Below are 23,890 nucleotides of genomic sequence, written 5' to 3'. Positions count from 1 at the left end.
GAGTGTGGGGAGGAGAATGGTCAGATCTCTGGGCAGGTAACACACAGTGACATGATGTGAGGGGGAGAGCAGGAGTATAATAGGAGCTGATGGCTCCTGATGTATGAGATACACCAGAGAGCGTGGGGAGGAGACTGGTCAGATCTCTGGGCTGGTAACACACAGTGACATGATGTGAGGGGGAGACCAGGAGTATAATAGGGGCTGATGGCTCCTGATGTATTAAATACACCAGAGAGTGTGGGGAGGAGAATGGTCAGATCTCTGGGCAGGTAACACACAATGACATGATGTGAGGAGGAGAGCAGGAATATAATAGGGACGGATGGCTCCTGACTCAGCCACTGGGCAAACACATTTCCCTCATTACTTTGTACTATTGTAGTGACTGAGCAAGAAGAATATATGACACTTTTCTGAGTGTTTATTACTCACTTGTGATGATATCTGTAGGGATTTCCTCCTCCTTACACTTCTGATCATCCTTCACATACGTCTCTTCTCCCTCTATATCTTCTGCTTTCATATCAGTCACATACGTCTCTTCTTCTCCCTCTATATCTTCTGCCTTCATTTCAGTCACATACGTCTCTTCTTCTCTCTCTATATCTCCTGCCTTATTATCAGTCACATACGTCTCTTCTTCTCTCTCTGTATCTTCTGCCTTTATATCAGTCACATACGCCTCTTCTCCCTCTATATCTTCTGCCTTTATATTAGTCAGTCTTTCACCCTAAGTAACCCACAAAACAATAAAATAACAGTTTCAAAATGTCAGATTTCATTAAATCCCATTAATTAGAAGAATTCTGGTTAAAAAAACACACACAGCTTCTCTACATATCACATAACGACACTTTGGTATATTGGTGAGACCCTAAATCCCACCTACCTGATGCTCCTGTGGGGTCCTGTGATTCTCCTCAGTACAGTCCTGTGAATAAAGAGGACGGGGACATCTCTCTGGGGTATTTCTGTTACTGGGTCCATCTGTAGGAAACACACAGTGACTGAGGGCCTGATTCAGAGTCGGACGCTCTGACCAGAGCGCTCGCTCTGAATCAGGGCCGGTCTACCTAACATTGGAGCGGCCTCTTGGACGCTCGCATAGCTGTGGGTTACCACCCACAGTTTATGCGAGCGTCCATGATGATGGTCGCGATGGTTGCGACGAGACTCTGCGGTAGGGTCTCACTGCCGCAAGCCCTGGAGTGATTTTGGCTCTATCAGAGCCAAAATCACTCCCACTGACATCACTAGTGATGTCAGTGGGGCCGGACCCAGACGGTAGGCGTTCCCATGGGAACGCCTCCGTCTGACAGCCACGCCCCCCGGCACGCCCACCAAAGGGGGCGTGCTGTCACTCACCATCGACAGCACGCCCCCTTTGGTGCGAAACCCCGAGCGACGGATTCCCCGTCGCACGGCGGGTCTCGCACGCGCGCACGACAGAGCTCCCTCCGTCGTGTGCATGCGCACTTGGGCACCATCGACCCGCTTGCGAGCGTACAGCGCTCGCGAGCGGTTCAGAATCAGGCCCTGAGTACATTATATATATGTGATTATGTGTGTATATAGGGGGCTCTCCTGCTCTCCACTGTACAATAAATGATAGTCTCCTCTCACCCAGTGATGTAAGGGGCCGGTAAGTCTCCATCATCACGTCCTTGTACAGACCTTTGTGTTCCTCTATATACTCCTCCTTCTGCATGGAGACATAGACAGTGACATCCTGACACCTTATAGGAACTTGACACACAAAATGATACAGTCATCACCCAGACACATCCCGTGGTGTTACTGTATAATGTCCCATTCCCAGAGTCACCTCTCCAGTCATCACCGAGACACATTCCCTGGTGTTACTGTATAATATCCTATTCCCAGCAGTCACCTCTCCAGTCATAACCCAGACACATCCCCTGGTGTTACTGTATAAAGTCCCATTCCCAGCAGTCACCTCTCCAGTCATCACCCAGACACATCCCCTGGTGTTACTGTATAATGTCCCATTCCCAGCAGTCACCTCTCCAGTCATCACCCAGACACATACCATGGTGTTACTGTATAATGTCCCATTCCCAGCAGTCACCTCTCCAGTCATCACCCAGACACATCCCATGGTGTTACTGTATAATGTCCCATTCCCAGGAGTCACCTCTCCAGTCATCACCCAGACACATCCCCTGGTGTTACTGTATAAAGTCCCATTCCCAGCAGTCACTTCTCCAGTCATCACCCAGACACATCCCCTGGTGTTACTGTATAAAGTCCCATTCCCAGAGTCACCTCTCCAATCACCCAAACACATCCCGTGGTGTTACTGTATAATATCCCATTCCCAGCAGTCACTTCTCCAGTCATCACCCAGACACATCCCCTGGTGTTACTGTATAATTTCCCATTACCAGCAGTCACCTCTCCAGTCATCACCCAAACACATCCCATGGTGTTACTGTATAATGTCCCATTCCCAGCAGACACATCCCCTGGTGTTACTGTATAATGTCCCATTCCCAGCAGTCACCTCTCCAGTCATCACCCAGACACATCCCCCGGTGTTACTGTATAATGTCCCATTCCCAGCAGTCACCTCTCCAGTCATCACCCAGACACATCCCCTGATGTTATTGTATAATGTCCCATTCCCAGCAGTCACCTCTCCAGTCATCACCCAGACACATCCCCTTGTGTTACTGTATTATGTTCCATTCCCAGCAGTCACTTCTCCAGTCATCACCCAGACACATCCCCTGGTGTTACTGTATAATGTCCCATTCCCAGCAGTCACCTCTCCAGTCATCACCCAGACACATCCCCTTGTGTTACTGTATTATGTTCCATTCCCAGCAGTCACTTCTCCAGTCATCACCCAGACACATCCCCTGGTGTTACTGTATAATGTCCCATTCCCAGGAGTCACCTCTCCAGTCATCACCCAGACACATCCCCTGGTGTTACTGTATAAAGTCCCATTTCCAGAGTCACCTCTCCAATCACCCAAACACATCCCATGGTGTTACTGTATAATGTCCCATTCCCAGCAGTCACCACCCAGACACATCCCCTGGTGTTGCTGTATAATGTCCCATTCCCAGCAGTCACCTATCCAGTCATCACCCAGACACATCCCCCGGTGTTACTGTATAATGTCCCATTCCCAGCAGTCACCTCTCCAGTCATCACCCAGACACATCCCCCGATGTTACTGTATAATATCCCATTCCCAGCAGTCACCTCTTCAGTCATCACCCAGACACATCCCCCGGTGTTACTGTATAATGTCCCAGTCCCAGCAGTCACCTCTCCAGTCAGCAGCTGAATGATCTTGTTGGTGAGTTCCAGGATCTTCTGGTCATTGTGTCTCTCATGTATCAGTGAGTGAGGTGGAGGCACCGTGATGGGGCTCTGGGTCCTGCTCAGTCCTCCTGACACACAGGGACGGCTGCTGGATGTCTCACACTCACCGGTTGTCTTCTTCACTACTGTGTAATCCTGTGTATTGGAAGAGATATCAATAAAAGGGTAAAATTATACTCATGTAGCAGTTTGTCATCAGTGCACAATATGCAAGAAAGGTCAGTCTTACATGAAAGTGGACAGAATGTAGCACATCTCCTGCCATCTTCATTTCAGTGATAGAAAAGAAACAAAACAAGATGCCGTGAGCAATGTGATATATTCCAGCTCCTGTGAGTACTGAGGCACTGATAATATGTATGTCTCTATATTATTACTATAGATATAAGTGATGTCACTGTGACACTCCCAGGCCCCCTCACCTCCCCAGTCATGTCCCTGTATTATTACTATAGATATAAGTGATGTCACTGTGACACTCCCAGATCCCTGTGACACTCCCAGATCCCCTCACCTCCCCAGTCATGTCCCTGTATTATTACTAGATATAAGTGATGTCACTGTGACACTCCCAGATCCCCTCACCTCCCCAGTCATGTCCCTGTATTATTACTATAGATATAAGTGATGTCACTGTGACACTCCCAGATCCCCTCACCTCCCCAGTCATGTCCCTGTATTATTACTATAGATATAAGTGATGTCACTGTGACACTCCCAGATCCTCTCACCTCCCCAGTCAGCAGGTAGATGATCTCCAGGATGAGATCTAGTATTCTCTCAGTCATGTGACTCTTGTCCTTGTCCATCCTCAATGATTTATACAGGACTCTCACGTGAAGTTTAGTATGGACTCTCTGATTCCTTACAGCTGAGTTATCTAGAAATTAAAATATTATTTACAATAAATATCAGAGTATATGTCACATACACAGGTAGGAAACACCATGTGACCAGTGAGCCCTCCTCCCCGAGCTATGGAGATCTGGTCAGTGTTTCTAAGATCCAGCTACATAAGGCGCCTCAGACACAGCCACAACTGGCGGCTGCGGGCTAGAATTAGCCGGCTGACAATTCTCTGCAGTTCAGATTCAGAAATATAAAACGACAAGATCCCTGGAGCATTGTTCCTCCCAGACACCTCTTTTATTCAAATTGCTCAACTTTAATTTTGTTACAAAGGGATGAATTAAAAAGAGAATTATTATTTTTGTCTTTTGTTATATCATTCCAGAAAATTTTAGATGATTTTCCCACCACTATAGTTTTTTTGTAATCTCTTATTATTTATAATTTTTGATAATGTTAACACACAAATATTAACACACACAAAAAATTATTTGAGTAATCAACAATTCAAATATATCAAATATTATATACAAAAAATAAAACTTCACAGAAATCCACATCAATCAAATTTTTGATTTGTTTCAAAAATACATAAAACAAAAAATAAAATATACAGAAGAAGAATAAAAGAAGAAAAGAGGGGGGGTAGGATTAAAGAAAGGCAAACTACGGTACAGTATGTCACTCCCGAAAAGCCAAAATCACTCCATTTCCGTACAACTGTCTATGAAATGCAGAGTACCAAGGGCCCCAGGTAGCATGAAACTTATTCACTGAATCGTGAAGGAGTACAGTGATATATTCCATAGAAGCCAAGTACCATATTTTCTTTAACAATGAGGCTATTGCCGGGACTTCAGTTTGTTTCCAGTTTGTGGCGATCAACAGTTTGGCAGCATTATAGATATGACCTCAAAGTTTGTTCTGAGGTTTGGAGAGGGAGCCAGTGGGTTTGCATAAAAGCATATGTAGAGAGTCTCTAGGGGGAGAAACACTGAGCACCTTGAACACCAAAGATGTGACTTCGTCCCAATATTTGGATATCACAGGGCAGTCCCACCCATACATGTAAATAAGAACCTATTTGGCCACATTGTCTCCAACATAAGTCCGAAGACCCTGGGAAAATCTGATGTAGTTTTGCAGAAACCATGTACCAGCGAGAATAAACTTTGAAGGAATTTTCCTTAATATTAGTGTTAATGGAGGACTTAGCCACCCATTGCCTGATATCTGCCCAGTCGTCGTCCTCCAAGCTAATCCCTAGGTCTCGTTCCCAGGTCTGTTCAAATGGTTCCCTAAATTCAAGAGATGAGGGGGCTAACATCGAATACAAAATAGATATTGATCACTTGCAGCCAGGGTTGTAAATGCATTTGCACTCGAATGTGGTAGGTTCTCGCAATTTGTGAGGTTTGCTGAGTGAGCGAATGAAACTCCAAATTTGTAAGTATGCAAATTGAAAATTAGAAGATAAACCATATTTTTCGCTCAGGTCTGCAAAATTTTGGGGGGCAAAATCACCTAGAACATGCATAAGTCTAGTTAACCCAGCTGATATCCAAGGGTGCATACAAGAGTACACGCACCCCAATGGGAAGTGAGGATGGCGCCATAGTGGAGTCAGGGGGGATGGATATGGTGCCAATTGTAGGCGTTTATTTAGTTTATCCCAAACTTGTAGGACAGCTCTTACACATGGAACTTCTCGAACCGAGGCTGGTCTCAAATTAGGGGGTAGCCGAGGAAGGGAAATAGCCGAATGGGTGCCCACCAGTTCATTTTCAAGTATTACCCAGTTCATTTTCAAGTATTACCCATTCCCTACTCCACTCTTCCGAAGGCCATGATGTAATATGGCTCAGTTCTGCTGCGGAAAAGTATCTATGTATCAAAAGTGTGAAGGCCCAAACCACCATTAATCGTCGATTTGGACAAACAGGTCCTACTAAGTCTTGTTTTTCTACCTGATCACACGAAAGAGCCACATACTGATTGAACCTCATGAAGATAAGAGGTCGGTGCCACAATTGGGAGCATTTGAAATAGGTATAATAACCTAGGAAGGATGGACATATTAACTGCATTAACACGACTTGTCCATGAGACGCAGAGTGGAGCCCATCTGGACAGATCCTGTTTAATTAATTGCAGTAGAGGGATATAGTTAGCCTGAAATAAGTGTTCATATTTCTTAGTAATAGTAATCCCTAAATATCTGAAGGATTTAGGTCACCAGGTGTAATCAAAATTAGTCTCTAAAAGCTTCTGTGATGGAAGAGAGAGGTTGAATGCCAAGGCCTCCGATTTGGTGCTATTTATTTTAGGCCCCGAGTATTTACCATAAGCATTTAATTCAGCCTATAAATTAGGGAGAAAAGTCATAGGTGATGTCATAGTAAGCAGTAAATTGTCTGCAAACAAAGATATTATGTATTGTGAGCTTCGCACAGATACCCCCTTAATATGAGGATTACTCCAAATTTTAGCCGCAAGAGGTTCTATGCTCAAGGCATAGAGCAAAGGCGAAAGTGGGCATCCTTGTCTTGTACCGTTACCCAAAACAAAAAACGGTGAGGAGAGGCCATTAGTTTATACTATAGCCGATGGTTTACAGTATAGAGCCTTGATGGTTGACAAAAAACTACCACAAAAACCGTACGTTTGTAGAGTTTGAAACATAAAAGGCCAAGATAACCTATCAAAGGCCTTTTCTGCATTGAGTGACAACACTACGGCTGGTATCTTACGTTTATTTATGTAGGAGATCAAATTAATCATCCGTCTGGTGTTGTCTAGGGCCTGTCTTTTGGGAACAAAACCGACTTGGTCAGCATCAATCAACTGTAACAAGTACAAATTCAGTCTATTGGCCAGAATCTTTGCGAACAGCTTAAGGTCAGCGTTTAACAAAGGTATTGGTCTGTAGTTAGTCCGACAAGTGGGATCTTTCTGTGGTTTGGGAAGTACTATAATAATAGATTTGAGAGAGTCAGGATGAAAATGTTCCCCCTCCAGTATCCTATTATAAACTGCAATCAGGTGAGGAGAAAGCAATGCAGAAAATAACTTATAGTACACTGAGGGTAAGCCATCAGGGCCAGGATCCTTAGAGGATTTCTGTGATTTCAGAGCTAATTCCAACTCCTCCCCGGTGACAGGCGCGTTCAAGTCTGCCTTGGCTGTGTCAGAGAGTTTGGGAAGTCTACATGAATCAAGATACTCCTGCACGACCGAAGGAGGGAGCAATGCCCGGTGGGGACCTTGAAGGTTGTATAATGCCTTATAATAATCGTAAAAAGAGCAGTTCATTTCTACAGGGTCATAGGTAATAGCTCCCTGATGGTTTTGAATAGCTCCTATAGTTTGAGAAGCTCTTTTAGCATTCACCTGTGATGCCAACAGAGTATCAGAATTGTTACTTTTTTCGTAAAATTTTTGGTTTGCCCACCTTAATAACTTTTCAGTCTGCTCAGCCAATACAGACAGCAGTTCACCTCTGACACTCTGCAGTTGCCTAAGCACCGAGGGAGAGTGGGGACGCTTGTGGGAATGTTCCAGCTGCTCTAGTTGCACAGTTGTCATTCATTTTTTTAGTTTGTTGCTTCTTTCTGTGTGAAGCGTATTTAATTATCACACCCCTGATTACAGCCTTATGTGCTTCCCACACTGTAGGGTAAGGGACTTCTTGACTGACATTAAGATCAAAATATTCTTTAATGTGATTGCGGAGGTAATCTTTAAATTTAGGGATGCGGAGAAGGGTCTCATTTAATCTCCAGGAAGGGCGACCTCATCCAGAGAGTAATAAGTCCATATGAGCTACAACCATGGAATGGAATGACCACATAATAGGTACAATCTCAACCTTGACTAGCATTTTCAGTATCCCACTACAACCCAAAATCATATCTATCCTAGAGTAGGAGTCATGCAGTGTCGAATAAAAACTGTAATCCCTTGAAGTCGGATTATGGGCCCTCCAAGTATCAAAAAGATGAGCCTCATCGATTGTCTTGCGAAGAGTGCCATACGGTAAACAAGGAGGGTGAGCGAGTTTTGGGGTGCTTTTATCCAAATCAGGTGACAAAATTGCATTGAAATGCCCTCCCATTAATAGTAGGCCTCTGCGGACTTTAGAGATTTCTGCTAACAGGGTGCGAAAAACCGGGCTTGGCCTGCATTGGGGGCGTAACAATAGTTAAGATTTGATGGCCTAGTTGCGCAACCAAAATAAGGTATCTCCCATCTAAGTCACTCTTAGAAGAAAGAAGCTGGAAAGAGACCGATGAACGGATCATAATAGCCACCCTGTTTTTTGGAGCTGTGGGTAGAATGGAAAACATTGGGGTATAGTTTTGATACTAGAGGATGAGATATCTTTTTAAAGTGGGTCTCTTGCAAAATAATTATGTCACCCCGTTGAGATTGAATTGTGTTAAATAAATGTGACCTTTTATGGGGAGTATTAAGGCCCTTTACATTAAGCGATAACACAGTTAGCGTCATGATTCAAAACCATTAACCTGTTACTAGTAGATGCCAATAATTTTGCCTAAAACAGGGAAAAAATAAATAAAATAAATTTAAATAAAAAAAAAAGGGGGGGAGGGATAGAAAAACAATAGAAAAGTGAGCAATTCTATCCCCAAAAAAAGAAAAAAAATTGAAGGATGAAGTTCACAATTAGTACGCCCTTTAGAAAAATAAATGTATGAAGTACTTCAAAGTAGTACTTCAAAGCATTTCTAGTGGGCGCTATATTTGGGAGGGCAAAAATACTACTTATATGATAACTAATGAATGGTGAGAGATACCTCTCGTTAGTCCCAGGTAGTGGGGGGGTGGTATGAGAATGAGTGGACGAGGAACTGTCCACCTGGTACCATCAACCAATACAGTTAAACCATACACAATGCCAGTTCAAGGAAAACTATAAAAGATAAACATATGCAACACAATTTTAGCGCATATTATAACAATCCAGGTATCCTAGAAGAAGGAACAAACAACATGTTAATATAACCTTTGAGGAAAGCATAGAAAAGACAGGAACGGAACTCCATCTCATCCCATAACTCAGGGAGCGGGATCATCTTGCCCGTCACGAAAAGTATGGGCGTCGGTATCAGATAGTTGGAGTTTATGCAAAAGTTCTCTGCCTTCTTTAGCGTTATGCACAGAGAGTTGTCTGCCATTTACCTCCACAATCAATCGAAAGCCCCACCTGTATTTGTACTCTTTGTCCCGTAACACCTTGGTAACGTTGCGCAAATCTCTACATTTAAGGATAGTTGATGGGGCTAAATCTTGACAAATTTGTAAGTGAGAAACCTCAAAAAAGATATGTGAAGTAGATCTACTGGCAGCAACAATTTGGTCTTTAATTTTAAAGGACAGAAACTTTCGGATAATGTCTCTCGGAGTGGCATCTTCTTTTGGTTTTGGTCTGAGAGCTCTGTGGGCCCTTTTTATAAGCAGTGATTGCTCAGGGAGAGAGGGTACCAGCATCAGAAAAAAACGTTTCAGATACGGTTCAAGAGACTGGGGAGAAATTGTTTCAGGAATATTGCGGATTCTCAAGTTATTCCGTCTTTCCCTGTTTTCAAGGTCATTTTTGTCTCTAAGAGACTCCACTTCACGGTGCAAAAAATCTATGTCATGTGAGGTATCATTCAAACCCCTAAAGAGTGATTCCGTCTTGGCTTACACTGCTGAAGTGTGTTTAGCTAGAGAAGCAAGATCGTTGCGGAGGTCTGCGGAGAGTTGTTGGAAGTTAGAAGTGAGTGTTTTATTAAGTTCTGCCAACATAACTTGAATGTAATTTTTAGTAGCGTATACAGCGTCTATAGGTTCAGCAGTAGCGAGTGGATCCCCATTCAACAGAGGCAGGTGAATCAGGTCTGCGACTGGCCACTAATTAGGACAATCTGTCCTACCTTCTGGGTCCAATGTAGGGGTCCAGTATGCAGGGGACGCTCCGCACAGCAGCTTGAGGTGCAAGAAGGAGAAAGCACCTCTGTATCCTCCGGTTATTTTTTCAGGCAGAGGAGATGGCCCTCAGAAGGACACCAATGCGGGTCACCCAGGTGGGTAAGTGCGGCAGCCGTTATATATGCCCGTCAGGGTTACTGGAGTTCCTGGCGCCAATTAGCAGATGGGTGCTGCCGCGTCCAAGTCGGCACGCCAGAGGCTCCACGCGGAGTTGCTCGCTTTAGGCGACCATCGGTGGGGGTCTCGCAGCCACAGGAGAGGACCTCCAAACAAATTGGATCTGAGCGGGGATTATTGCCGGCAGCAGCGGCTCACTGGGGATGAGGGCTAAATTGAGGCCGCGGCTTCCCGTCTGATGTAGTCCGCTGCAGTAGTCGGGCAGCGGAGGTCCCGCGAGCAATATAGCAGGGTCTCCAGGAGCCGGGAAATCAAAGGGGTCCCCTCGGGGAGGGTCAGCATTAGGAAAGGGCTAGAATAAGTGCCTTTTTTTGTGCCCTTCAGACAGAGCCCACGTGAAGCACGTCCACTCTAGTGCTCAGCCAGGTCACGCCACCCCAAAATGTTAGATTTTCATGCCCACAATCACATTAAGAGGAGCATTTAATTAGACATGATATGCTTCTTTACATGAAAAATGGCTTATGGTGCAAATAAATAATTATCGCGCAATCCTATTAGATGCGCTTTTCACGGGTGCGAATTCTACATATCAATTTTTGCAAATTAGTTATCACCTCCTAAGCAGGTAAAAAGTTGTGGAAAATCCCTATATAAAAGGTAAAAATGTCAGGACTTAGTTAAGAAACAATGGGACACCCTCCTTAAGGACTTATTTGGCAATATGAATTTTTTAAATAACGTAACTTACCCAATAATGACATGTTATTTTTGGAGTGATAAATTGCAAAGTGGAGGAAAATGACATAATTGATGTGTACTGTACAGTCCCTTATTCCCTATATAATAATAATACCACATATCAGTGTGTGCTGGGAGCTGTGTTATTCCCCTTCATGTATCACTGTGCAGTCCCCTCCCCTATATAATAATAATACCACATATCAGTGTGTGCTGGGAGCTGTGTTATTCCCCCATATATATCACTATACGGCCCCCACCCCTATATAATAATAATATCACATATTAGTGAGTGCTGAGAGCTGTTATTACCATATGTCATTGTACAATCCCCTCCCCTATATAATAATACCACATATCAGTGTGTGCTGGGAGCTGTGTGATTCCCCCTCATACATCACTGTACAGTCCCCTCCCCCTATATAATAATAATACCACATATCAGTGTGTGCTGGGAGCTGTGTGATTCCCCCTCATATATCACTGTACGGTCCCCTCTCCCCCTATATAATAATAATAATACCACATATCAGTGTGTGCTGGGAGCTGTGTTATTCCCCCTCATACATCACTGTACAGTCCCCTCTCCCCTATATAATAATAATACCACATATCAGTGTGTGCTGGGAGCTGTGTTATTCTCCCTCATATCACTGTACAGTCCCCTCTCCTATATTATAATACTACCACATATCAGTGTGTGCTGGGAGCTGTGTTATTCCCCCTCATATATCACTGTACAGTCCCCTCTCCCCCTATATAATAATAATATAATATATACAGGACACGTTACCTGGCTCTGGCTGTTAGGAGTGTATATGACAAAATGGCAGCTAAACCCCATGTGTCCCCGCCCCCTCTGCTCTGTGACTGGTAGACTATAAGAATATGGCCGCCGGTCACCGTACATGAGGACACCATTAGACTATACAACTGTTACTCTGGTGATGAAGCTGTGAGAGGCAGATGCAGGTGGCTGCTTAGTTACAGGACGTCCTTCCTACTTTGTGCCGCCTGATTGGCTACTCGCTGCTGCCAATCAGCGCACTGAGGGAAATGGGAGGAGGACGGGTATGATAAAAGGGGCGGGGCAGACAGGAGCCATAGCTACACGGAGATGAGAGGGGCGTGGTTATGTATAGGGGGCGTTTTTTTTATTACAGGAAGAGGCAGAGAGCGGCTGGGAGCAGGTAATTGTATTTATTATTATTATTATACAGGGGGAGCAGCCTGTGGTGTCCTGTTATTATTATACAGGAGGAGAAGACTGTTGTGTCCTGTTATTATTATTATACAGGGGGAGCAGCCTTTGGTGTCCTGTTATTACTCTTATAAAGGAAGAGCAGCCTGTGGTGTCCTGTTATTATTATTATTATACAGGGGGAGCAGCCTATGGTGTCCTGTTGTTGTTATCATTATACAGGGGGAGCAGCCTGTGGTTTCCTGTTGTTATTATACAGGGGGAGCAGCCTAAGGTGTCCTGTTATTATACAAGGGAAGCAGCCTGTGGTGTCCTGTTGTTATTATTATTATGCAGGGGGAGCAGCCTATGGTGTCCTGTTATTATTATGCAGGGGGAGCAGCCTATGGTGTCCTGTTATTATTATACAGGGGGAGCAGCCTAAGGTGTCCTGTTATTATTATACAGGGGGAGCAGCCTAAGGTGTCCTGTTGTTATTATACAGGGGGAGCAGCCTATGGTGTCCTGTTATTATTATACAGGGGGAGCAGCCTAAGGTGTCCTGTTATTATACAAGGGAAGCAGCCTGTGGTGTCCTGTTGTTGTTATTATTATGCAGGGGGAGCAGCCTATGGTGTCCTGTTATGATAGCAGCAGCTGCAGAGTAATAATAACAGTAATGAGTGGTCAGGGAATAACACACAGTAGGTATAATACATATGTATATACCATATGATACATAACAGGAGCTGGGGAAGGATGTGTGAGAAGGACACAGACAGGCCATGTAACAAAGGGCTGCACTCCCTGAGCTGAGACTGTCTGTCAGGGCGTCTTGTTATCCTGAGCAATAGAGACTCTCTCAGAGACAGCCAGTGGCTGTGACAGTCCCCAGATCCTCAGAGTGTCACTGATTATCCCCCAGGACATGTCTCACCCCACCCTACGCTGCACACACACGGCCGGCAGGCTGGTCACACATGTAACATACATCTGAGGTGCGGTCATTTGTCATTTCATCATTTGTGCAGAGTGACTGATGGGATTCTGTATTGTGTAACCCTTTGTGTGTCCCCTGGGCTGCCTGCTGTCCTATCCCTGTGTTATTAACCTCTTCTGTTATTAACCCTCCCCTGTCTTAAAGACACCTCTGTACAGCTGTTACACCCCCTGTTGTAGTGTTCACTCTAGCTCCGGCGCGAGGCAGGGCGCCGGAGCTAGAGAGGGCACGTTCGTGCGCGCGACCAAGAAGGGGGTGTGGTCATCGAAAAGGGGGCGTGTCTATTATACGCGTCCCCTTTTCGTCATTCTTGGGGGCGTGCCCGGCACTTACGGACACGCCGGGCAGCCCCCAAGCCCTGCAGACAGGGAGAATAGAGGCCGGGCGCATGCGCCCGGCGTCTATTCTCCGGCGGTGACCGGGTCACCGCACATTTCTTCACCCGCAGGACACTATGACCCGCGGGTGAAGACGGCTCCCGCAGGCTGTTAGGGCAGGGCGCTTTTTGCCCTCCTTCTGGAGGGCAGGGCGCTTTTTGCCTTCCAGAAAGAGGGCAGGGCGCCGCACCCCGCTAAATCAGCCTAGCGGGAACGCTATATCTATAGTAATAATACAGGGACATGATTGGGGAAGTGAGGGGATCTGTGCTCAGTGATATTTGATCTGGGAGTGTATGCAGTGATTTTTTATGTCTCACCCAATACACAGGGCTACACAGTAGTGAAGAAGACATCCGGTGACTGTGAGATACCCAGCAGCCGTCCCTGTGTGTCAGGAGGACTGAGCAGTACCCAGAGCCCCATCACGGTGCCTCCACCTCACTCACTGATACATGAGAGACACAATGACCAGAAGATCCTGGAATTCACCAACAAGATCATTCAGCTGGAGAGGTGACTGCTGGGAATGGGACATTATACAGTAACACCAGGGTATGTATCTGGGTGATGACTGGAGAGGTGACTGCTGGGAATGGGACATTATACAGTAACACCAGGGGATGTGTCTGGGTGATGACCGGAGAGGCGACTGCTGGGAATGGGACGTTATTCAGTAACACCAGGGGATGTGTCTGGGTGATGACCGGAGAGGTGACTGCTGGGAATGGGACATTATACAGTAACACCAGGGGATGTGTCTGGGTGATGACTGGAGAAGTGACTGCTGGGAATGGGACATTATGCAGTAACACCAGGGGATGTGTCTGGGTGATGACTGGAGAAGTGACTGCTGGGAATAGGACATTATACAGTAACACCAGGGGATGTGTCTGGGTGATGACTGGAGAAGTGACTGCTGGGAATGGGACATTATGCAGTAACACCAGGGGATGTGTCTGGGTGATGACTGGAGAAGTGACTGCTGGGAATAGGACATTATACAGTAACACCAGGGGATGTGTCTGGGTGATGACTGTACCATTGTGTGTGTCAGGTTCCTATAAGGTGTCAGGATGTCACTGTCTATGTCTCCATGCAGGAGGGGGAGTATATAGAGGAACACAGGGGTCTGTACAAGGACGTGATGATGGAGAATCACCGGCCCCTCACATCACTGGGTAAGAAGAGACTCTCATTTATTATACAGGAGAGATTAGGTATGAGGCCCTCAATATACACACATCACCTGATAATCACATATATACAATGTACTCAGTCACTGTGTGTCTCCTATAGATGGACCCAGTAACAGAAATACCCCAGAGAGATGTCCCCGTCCTCTTTATTCACAGGATTGTACAGAGGAGAATCACAGGATCCCACAGGAGCATCAGGTAGGTGGGATTTAGGGTCTCCTCAAATAGCAATATACGAAGAGACTTTCTATGTCAGTACTCCATGGCAGTCCCCACAAAGGGTTATGTCTATATTGATGCTTCTCCATGTCACCTGTATCTTTTCCTGTCTAGGTCAGTTAGTGTGTGTGGGCTCTGAAACAGAGGTTACTTCTCTCATCATTCCCAGTTGCAACTGAGGCTTACCTCTCTCATCGTTCCGGGCTCTAACAGAGGCTTATCTCTCTCGTCATTCCCAGCTGTAACAGAGGCTTACTTCTCTCATCATTCCAGGCTGTAACAGAGGCTTACCTCTCATCGTTCCCGGCTGTAACAGAGGCTTACCTCTCTCATCGTTCCCGACTAACAGAGGCTTACCTCTCTCATCGTTCCTGGCTGTAACAGAGGCTTACATCTCTCATCGTTCCTGTCTGTAACAGAGGCTTACCTCTATCATCGCACCCGGCTGCAACAGAGATTTACCTCTCTCATCATATCCGGCTGTAACAGAGGCTTTCCTCTCTTATTGTTTCTGGCTGTAACAGAGGCTTACCTCTTTGTTCCCAGCTGTAACAGAAGCTTACCTCTCTCAAGGTTTATGGCTTTAACAGAGGCTTTTCTCTCTCATGGTTTATAGCTTTAACAGAGGCTTATCTCTCTCATAGTCTACAGCTGTAACAGAGGCTTACTTCTCATGTTTCCTGACTGTAACAGAGGCTTACCTATCTCATTGTTTCCAGCTGTAACAGAGGCTTACCTCTCTCATTGTTTCTGGCTGTAACAGAGGCTTACCTCTCTTTGTTCCTGGCTTTAACAGAGGCTTATCTCTCTTATTGTTCCTGGCAATGCACCATGTTAGATCTATAAGCTGAGGATGGGCAGTCTGACCCGCGTGCATCACTGCCAGTGAGTGATGTAACATAAAGCACCTGAACTAAACAGATCGATGCACTGAGGATGCACATGCTCCGCGACACGTTGGTAGCGCCGTGCAGGATGTGAGAAGCCGGGAACCTTGAGCTCTCTACAGTCCTCCAGTTCTGGCTGCAAGGGTGGAAGATACCATGTCTGGAAGCCGGTTGGAGATGAAGCCTGATCCCACACACTTGGAAGTCCCCCTCCCAAGGTAATTCCTTAAATTAGGGGGTGTCCATATTCTGTATCCTGATACATAGTTATTAGTGTTTCTCTTCAGTGCCAGTGCAGAGTCTTTGGGGGAGAAGACAAACAAGTGACCACATAATAAGCTCTGTGCAGCCTGTGATGGGAGGTTTCCTGCACACATGGAAGGAGTACTGTATAGCACACGCAGGTCCCAGGATAAGGGATGGAACCAGCCTCCAGGGCAATTTATATAATAACTTGTATGAATGGGATAAGCTTTTGTTACTAAGGAAGATCTTTGTTACACAGGGAGGCTAGAAGAACAAGGGGAAGATGTATCAAACAGGGCTGTGGAGTCTGTAACCGAAACCTTAGATTCTGAGTCCTTGATTTTACTAAAAAGTCGGTGTTGAAGGTTTGTTTTACCGACTCCATAGGTAAATGCTGATTGGTTGCTATGGGCAACTTCTCTACTTGACCACACTTAAGAAGCTTTGATACATCTCCCCAAAGCCTGGACTCAGGGATTCCCCTGATTAGTAGAAGATTCCTCTATAGCTGGATCTGATGACAGTGAGGAAACACTGATGATCTTTAGCTTAGATAATGAGGAATCTTTGCTGAGTAACATGAATCTATGGGAATGACGGCACTAATAACACCCACATTAGCAGGAGAATCTCTGAGGATTGCAGCCACAAGAACAGAGGTTCCCGGGAACATCAAGAGGTGGAAGATTTAGTCATTTGGGAATGGGATCACATGGAGAACACCAGTATAATGCTAAAAGACTTGTATGTATCCATATCTGTGTGAAGCTATTTTAAGCACCACAGCTTCATCATGAAGATCAGCATTAGTGGCCAGATGAACCACCTAGTTAAGTTCTTTTGCAGCTGTTGTCCAATCAGAGACCTTTTGGATAATCTGCTTATTGCATGAAACCTTTTAGTCTAAGGAAAACTGGAGAAAAATCTTCTGAAAAGATCCCAGCTCTTCTAGGCTCTCTCCTCATGTTTACAATTCCTTCTACCTCAGCCCTTTTGGATCTTAAAAATTAAGACTAATAGGCCAAAGCGTAGAAACCAACAATGTCTATTGTTATCCAATCTAACACCTGTAGGAGGCAGATTTTTGTACTATGCACACATAGTTTATAAGGATAATAGATAGTTTCCTCAGTGTATCTAGTCCCCAGGGTATCTCCAGTCCCCACAGTGTCGCTCCAGCCCCCAGTTTATCTCCAGTCCCCAAACTGTACAGAATCCAGAAATAAATGTTTTTATACAAACTAAGAATCCTTCAGAATTCATGGAACTAGACAATCTACAGAACTGCCTACAATCTTTACTAAGAACAGCAACAGTTGTCCCAGTTCCTTCAGGACAGAAGAGCAAAGACTTTTCCTTATAGGAGTACATCAGGATCATTTAGAGGAGACTAAACAACTATGGCCCTCATTCAGAGCCATTCGCTATTTGCGTTCGTTCGTTCAAAAATATATTTTACTCTCTGGTATCACAGCTGGAGACTGTGCCTGTCATCACCTACCAGGAGAACTTCTAATCTGGTGACAAGACCCAGGACTGAGGACACCGGGTATGTCACTCTCAGATCCATGGGCAACATCGATGACAGATTCCAGCTCATGTAACTAATATGATCACACAAAGGACTTGGTCACAGAAAAAAAGGAGACTCTATGTAGATGTACTAGAAATGAGAGCTGTATGGAATGCAGTTCAGCAATTTCATCCATAGTTACTGGAAAAGTTCTCATGAGTATTTATAGAGAAGATACCTGGGGTGTCCATCATACATCACCAAGGAGGCACCAGAAGCAAAACTGTGATGTTGGAAGTAGAAAAACTAATAACCTTGGGCAGAAGAAACCCTACGATCTCTTTCAGAGTTCCATGTCTCAGGCAAGGAGGATAATGTGACAAATTGCCTGAGCCGTATTTAAGTGGAGAATGGTCCTTGCACATGCACAGATGAACTTCCATAATGCTGGAGACTAGTGCTGCCCTGGTTACACTTCCTCTCAGGCAGCCGCTTTCTCACCAGCTTTGCATACTGCCCAATTGGTACAGTTTACACAAAACATCGGTAACACTTTCTGACATGGGAGGAGGAGCCGCATTATGGACCTAATTCAACACTGATCGCTAATGGAAACGTGGTTCTGCTGTGAAATTATGCAAATGAATGCGATCACAATGATGCCGCAGCACGATATAAAGTTGCCAACTTCCCTTTACTCACATCCGTAAAGTCTGCAAAAACATCGGTAACATCGAGTAGCATCTGAGCCTCCCGCACAAGGACAGACCTTACTCAGAAATTGCTAAACTTCCTGCACGCAGTGAGACCTCAGGCTGCGTATGCCATCGCAAGAGCTAATTTATGCACGCCCCTGTAACGGCGTTCAATACGCACTGGCTAGCATGCATTTCACCGACCACCCCCACGGTGCTTTGTCAATCACTCTTCCACAGGTCTAAGGACTCGCTGCGATCACTTTCCCTATCGCAGTGAGGAGTTTGCGCACGCGCATTGTGATGCATACGCATGTGCAGAACGTAAACATCTCGACCGTCTACGTGCGCTTTAGTACTTGCGATCCTGCTGAATTTGGCCCTGAGAGAAAAGTATTTATAATGCAAGTAAAGAGATCCAGTATTTCATATTATCATTATATGAACTGTGTGCGTCTATTACACTAATATTCTACTAGATAATCTCAATTAATGGAAAATAAATTACTAACGTGTCATTTTATTATTTTATGGGTTATTTAGATTGAAAATATGAGTGATAATAAGGCCGAGGATATGGAGGGAGAAGAAGAGACGTATGTGACTGATATGAAGGCAGAAGATACAGAGGGAGAAGAAGAGATGTATGTGACTGATATGAAGGCAGAAGATATAGAGGGAGAAGAAGAGATGTATGTGACTGATATAATGGCAAAAGATACAGAGGAAATAGAAGAGACGTATACGATGGGTGATCAGCAGTGTAAGGAGGAGGAAATCCCTACAGATATCAGCACAGGTGAGTAATAAACACTAATTACAGAAGAGCGTCAAATATTTTCTCAATTTTAACCAGTGTCTTATATGTGTAGAGTTTGTATGTACTCCTATTTTTTGTATACCTTTGCTTCCCCAGTCCAAAAATATACTTCCATGTTAATGATTCAGCCCATACAATAATCTTTTTCTACACTCTCTTCAGCCCCTATTATACTCCTGCTCTCCTCCTCACATCATGTCACTGTGTGTTACCAGCCCAGAGATCTGACCAGTCTCCTCCTCACACTCTCTGGTGTATCTCATACATCAGGAGCCATCAGCCCCTATTATACTCCTGCTCTCCCTCTCACATCATGTCACTGTGTGTTACCAGCCCAGGTATCTGACCAGTCTCCTCCCCACACTATCTGGTGTATCTCATACATCAGGAGCCATCATCCCCTATTATACTCCTCCTGCTCTCCCCCTCACATCATGTCACTGTGTGTTACCAGCCCAGAGATCTGACCAGTCTCCTCCTCACACTCTCTGGTGTATCTCATACATCAGGAGCCATCAGCCCCTATTATACTCCTGCTCTCCCTCTCACATCATGTCACTGTGTGTTACCAGCCCAGGTATCTGACCAGTCTCCTCCCCACACTCTCTGGTGTATCTCATACATCAGGAGCCATCAGCCCCTATTATACTCCTGCTCTCCCCCTCACATCATGTAACTACCAGTCCATTGAAACATCTAGGTCCTATTGTGCAACACTATTACACATTTCATCTTGTTCCCTTTCTTCTCCAGATATAATCACATGGACATAGACCATTATTTATGTAACATCCAGTGCACTATGGCCCTCATTCAGAGCTGCTCACTGTAAATGAGGGCGGCCGCTTTTTTTTCTTTAAAGCCGGCCTCCTGGCCGCTCGCTAAGCTGTGGGTGACCACACACAGCTTTTGCGAGCGGCCAGGTGATGGCCGCGATGGTCGGGTCTCATCTTCCGCAAGCCCCAGTGAGCTTCCGGCTCTAATAGAGCAGGAAGCTCACTACTGACATCACTGGTGATGACAGTAGGGCCGCCCACAAAAAGCAGGCGTTCCTTCAGGAATGCCTCTGTTTGTCCAGCCACCCCCCCACCCCACCTACAAAACCTGGTGAGCTGTCGATCAATATCGACAACCGCCCCACTTGTAGCGAGCCCCGGAGCAAGTGAATTTCTTATGCACAACCATCGACCTGCTTGCGAGCGGGTCTGAATGAGGCCCTATATCCATGTGATTATATCTGGAGAAGAAAGGGAACAAGATGAGATGTGTGATAGTGCTGCACAGTAGGTCCTAGATGTTAGACCATTATTTATGTAACTTCCAGTGCACTAACATCTAGGACCTACTGTGCAGCACTATCATACATCTAATTTTGTTCCCTTTTTCTCCAGATATAATCACATGGGGCCTGATTCAGATCCGGTCGCAAGCGCTGAGCGCTCGCAGCCAGGTCGATGGTGGCCCACAGCGCATGAAGGAGCCGGCTCCATCGTGCGCATGCGCGAGACCCGGCTAGCGACGGATTGCCTACCACAAGGGTCTCGTCGCAAGCCAGATGGTCTTGACCATCACGACCATCATCATGGCCGCTTGCTATAGCTGTGGGTGGTCAGGAGGCCGCTCCAAAAATTTAAAAAAAAGCCCTGATTCAGAGCGAGCGAGCGATCGCGTCCGGCTCTGAATCAGGGCCATAGTGCACTGGAAGTTACATAAATAATTGTCTATGTCCATGTGATTATATCTGGAGAAGAAAGGGAACAAGATGAGACCTGTGATAGTGCTACACAGTAAGTCCTAGATGTTAGTGCACTGGAAGTTACATAAATAATTGTCTATGTCCATGTGATTATATCTGGAGAAGAATGGGAACAAGATGAGACCTGTGATAGTGCTACACAGTAAGTCCTAGATGTTAGTGCACTGGAAGTTACATAAATAATTGTCTATGTCCATGTGATTATATCTGGAGAAGAATGGGAACAAGATGAGACCTGTGATAGTGCTACACAGTAAGTCCTAGATGTTAGTGCACTGGAAGTTACATAAATAATTGTCTATGTCCATGTGATTATATCTGGAGAAGAAAGGGAACAAGATGAGACCTGTGATAGTGCTGCACAGTAGGTCCTAGATGTTAGACAATTATTTATGTAACTTCCAGTGCACTAATATCTAGGACCTACTGTGCAGCGCTATCACACATCTTAACGATACTGCTTTTGAACCTTATGAATACCCCTGCCTATACCTTCTAATATCCTTCCTATAAACCTCTAAGGATGGCGCTATTTTTTGTACGCAGTCATACAGTAAATAAAGACTCCAGACCTAGAACCTGTGGTTCCAAAGCACAAAGTATTATTCAAGTAAAAGTACAGCAGTTACACGCTATGATCCTCATATAATCTTTAGCACAAAGGAATTATACAGACCCAAGTACAGTTATACATACGCAGCGCTCTGGACCAGATGTAGGCATCAGCAAGCAACCCCTCGTCTATCAGCATTCAGCATGAAGACTAGAAACCCAGGGTCAGAGCACACTTATTTATACCCCCCAGAAATAGACAACACAATAGAGAAGTTTGTTGCTAATATCATTGGTCCTAAAGGAGAGGGCATATGTTACAAGGCATTTAACAGGTTGGTTCAAATAGACACAGTCCAGCCTCTAACAACTGGTGGTCTCTGGTTTCCCGCCTCATGCAAATCCTAACAGTTGGTCATATAATGTACATTTTGTTGCTTGAAGTCTCTGCGGTCCATAAGTTCTGTATGCATGTTGCGATCTCTCCATCGATATTACCGGAATACTGTTGAGAGAGTACGCATCAGTACAATACCAAACATGGCTTACTTATGACGTATAAAACCTTAGTTACGAAATAATCTTTATTTCCTAGCAATGATAATAAATGTGCATACTTGAATCTTATACCTTAAAGCTTATGGAACCTTGTATGTGAATATGAAATGTGTGAGTATGTGGGGTTTGATGTAAAGACGCTAGTTAACTTGGGGCAGATGCGTGTGCATGAAGCTAATAGTTGGCGTTTTCATACAGAATCTTATGCATTCGCTAATATGCGACTAGTTAACAGCGCAATAGTGCATATTAATGTGTGTATGAGAAATGGTGTAAGATGCAATCGCATGATGCTAATAGTAATATCGCCACATGTACTAAAGTCTGAGTTTATCTAAAATGGCGTTTAGGCGGCCATTCGCCTTGCAATCTCATTTCCAAGATGGCGTCTTGCGGCCAGTCGCAAGATGGCGTCGCTGCGATCCAATCTTAAACTGATCTTGTCTGAGCCAATTATCCAGCTTCGACAGTCTCATCTTGTTCCCTTTCTTCTCCAGATATAATCACATGGACATAGTGCACTGGAAGTTACATAAATAATGGTCTATGTCCATGTGATTATATCTGGAGAAGAAAGGGAACAAGATGAGACCTGTGATAGTGCAATAAATAATTGTCTATGTCCATGTGATGCGATCTGACGGGGGCTGCCTGTCACCCACTGCACTGTGTTCTGGCTCTCCCCTTCTCCCCTGAGTAGCCTTCAGGCAAGCGACCTGACCACTGTACAATGTGTTTTTTTTGGCACCTGGTGGACTCGCCATGCTGCTTCCTTGCATTCTGCAATAGTCTTACTCCCTGTACCTCTCCTCAGCTTTTCAACAGTTTCCGTTGGACTGGGTTTCAACAGACCCTGGACTCCTGTTCATTTCAGCTGGCCTCTCTTCCTCAGTTGTCTGCTGCCTGTCCTCTCCTAGTCCTGTTTTGGGTGTTTCTCCTTTTCCCTGTACAGCTCTATGCCACTAAGGACCTTTATGCTAGTTTTATTGTTTTCCCTTGGAAGCCCTCCCATGAGATTTACCTAACGCCTCTCACCTGAACGTCTTTTTGTCCTGATGCCTCTGCCATATTTTTCTTTTTCTTCAGTACCATGCAGAAGACTGCTCCTAAATCTAAGAAGGGATATACTTTCAGCTAGGAAGTGCCTACACCTCATTCCCCTCCTTAGTCCACTCCTCTGTTTATAGATGCTGATATGGGTCACACTTGTAGGTTGACTACTAAATCTGATTTCTTCTTCATGGTCTATAGTGCTCCACAGGGAAACATTAGGGGTGTAGGTGGTACTTGGAGGACTGGACACCAACAGCAAAGCTTTTTCTGTCCCAGGATGCTCGGGTCATTCCCCCTATACCCCACCCAAAGCCTGAAGGCAACCCAGTTTTTGTTGGTGTCCGGCAGGAGCTGGATCACCGTTATACAGTGAGGCTGCTTTTAAGCAGCCCAAGCTTTGTTTTATGATTTACTTTTTTATTTTATTTTACTACAACAGAGCAAGCAGTGCTGGACAGTCCTCTGGACTTCTCCACTGCTGCTCCATCACCCCTCCGCAGTGCCGCGACTCCAGCCATAGGCTAGGTACTCTACGGGGTTCTGGGGGGACCTAGCTAGTGTAGCTCCTCTGACCCTAGACTGCAACCAGGACTCAAGGGGACAGGTAAGGCGGGTTCCCGCTTGTGGTAACCCACGTTTATGCATAGTCTCTCTTACCTCTAGTCTCAGGAGACAGACTGGAGGCGCTGATGTAGACATCGGTTTGTCCAGGACTCCACTCAGGGGCGGATTGGGAATATAAAGTGGCCCTGGAAAAAACTGTGAAAGAGGCGC

General features: G+C 45.2%; 2 protein-coding genes across 2 annotated transcripts in view; one reads left to right on the top strand and one right to left on the bottom strand.

Annotated features, from left to right (window-relative positions):
* Positions 1-435: 435 nt before the first annotated feature.
* Positions 436-11,884, bottom strand: LOC148480733 (uncharacterized; the record flags this gene model as incomplete). Its single annotated transcript, XM_088453929.1, has 7 exons — positions 11,855-11,884; positions 4,092-4,240; positions 3,590-3,625; positions 3,304-3,495; positions 1,627-1,705; positions 893-990; positions 436-733 (listed from the first exon to the last, which is right to left on the bottom strand). Coding segments are annotated over exons 2-7 (781 nt in total), but the record flags the coding sequence as incomplete, so codon positions are not given.
* A 300-nt stretch (positions 11,885-12,184) lies between these two features.
* LOC148480726 (uncharacterized) overlaps positions 12,185-23,890 on the top strand; it is a 280,051-nt gene continuing 268,345 nt past the window's right edge. The window contains 5 exon segments of the mRNA XM_088453954.1: positions 12,185-12,251; positions 13,950-14,173; positions 14,721-14,799; positions 14,918-15,015; positions 18,921-19,176. Coding sequence (XP_088310080.1) covers positions 14,769-14,799; positions 14,918-15,015; positions 18,921-19,176 — 385 coding nt within the window. The 5' untranslated portion in view covers positions 12,185-12,251; positions 13,950-14,173; positions 14,721-14,768.

Source organism: Taudactylus pleione, unplaced genomic scaffold (assembly GCF_031769625.1).
Source record: "Taudactylus pleione unplaced genomic scaffold, aTauple2 ptg000603l, whole genome shotgun sequence".
Taxonomy (NCBI): Eukaryota; Metazoa; Chordata; class Amphibia; order Anura; family Myobatrachidae; genus Taudactylus; species Taudactylus pleione.
This window is presented reverse-complemented; position numbering and strand designations above follow the sequence as displayed.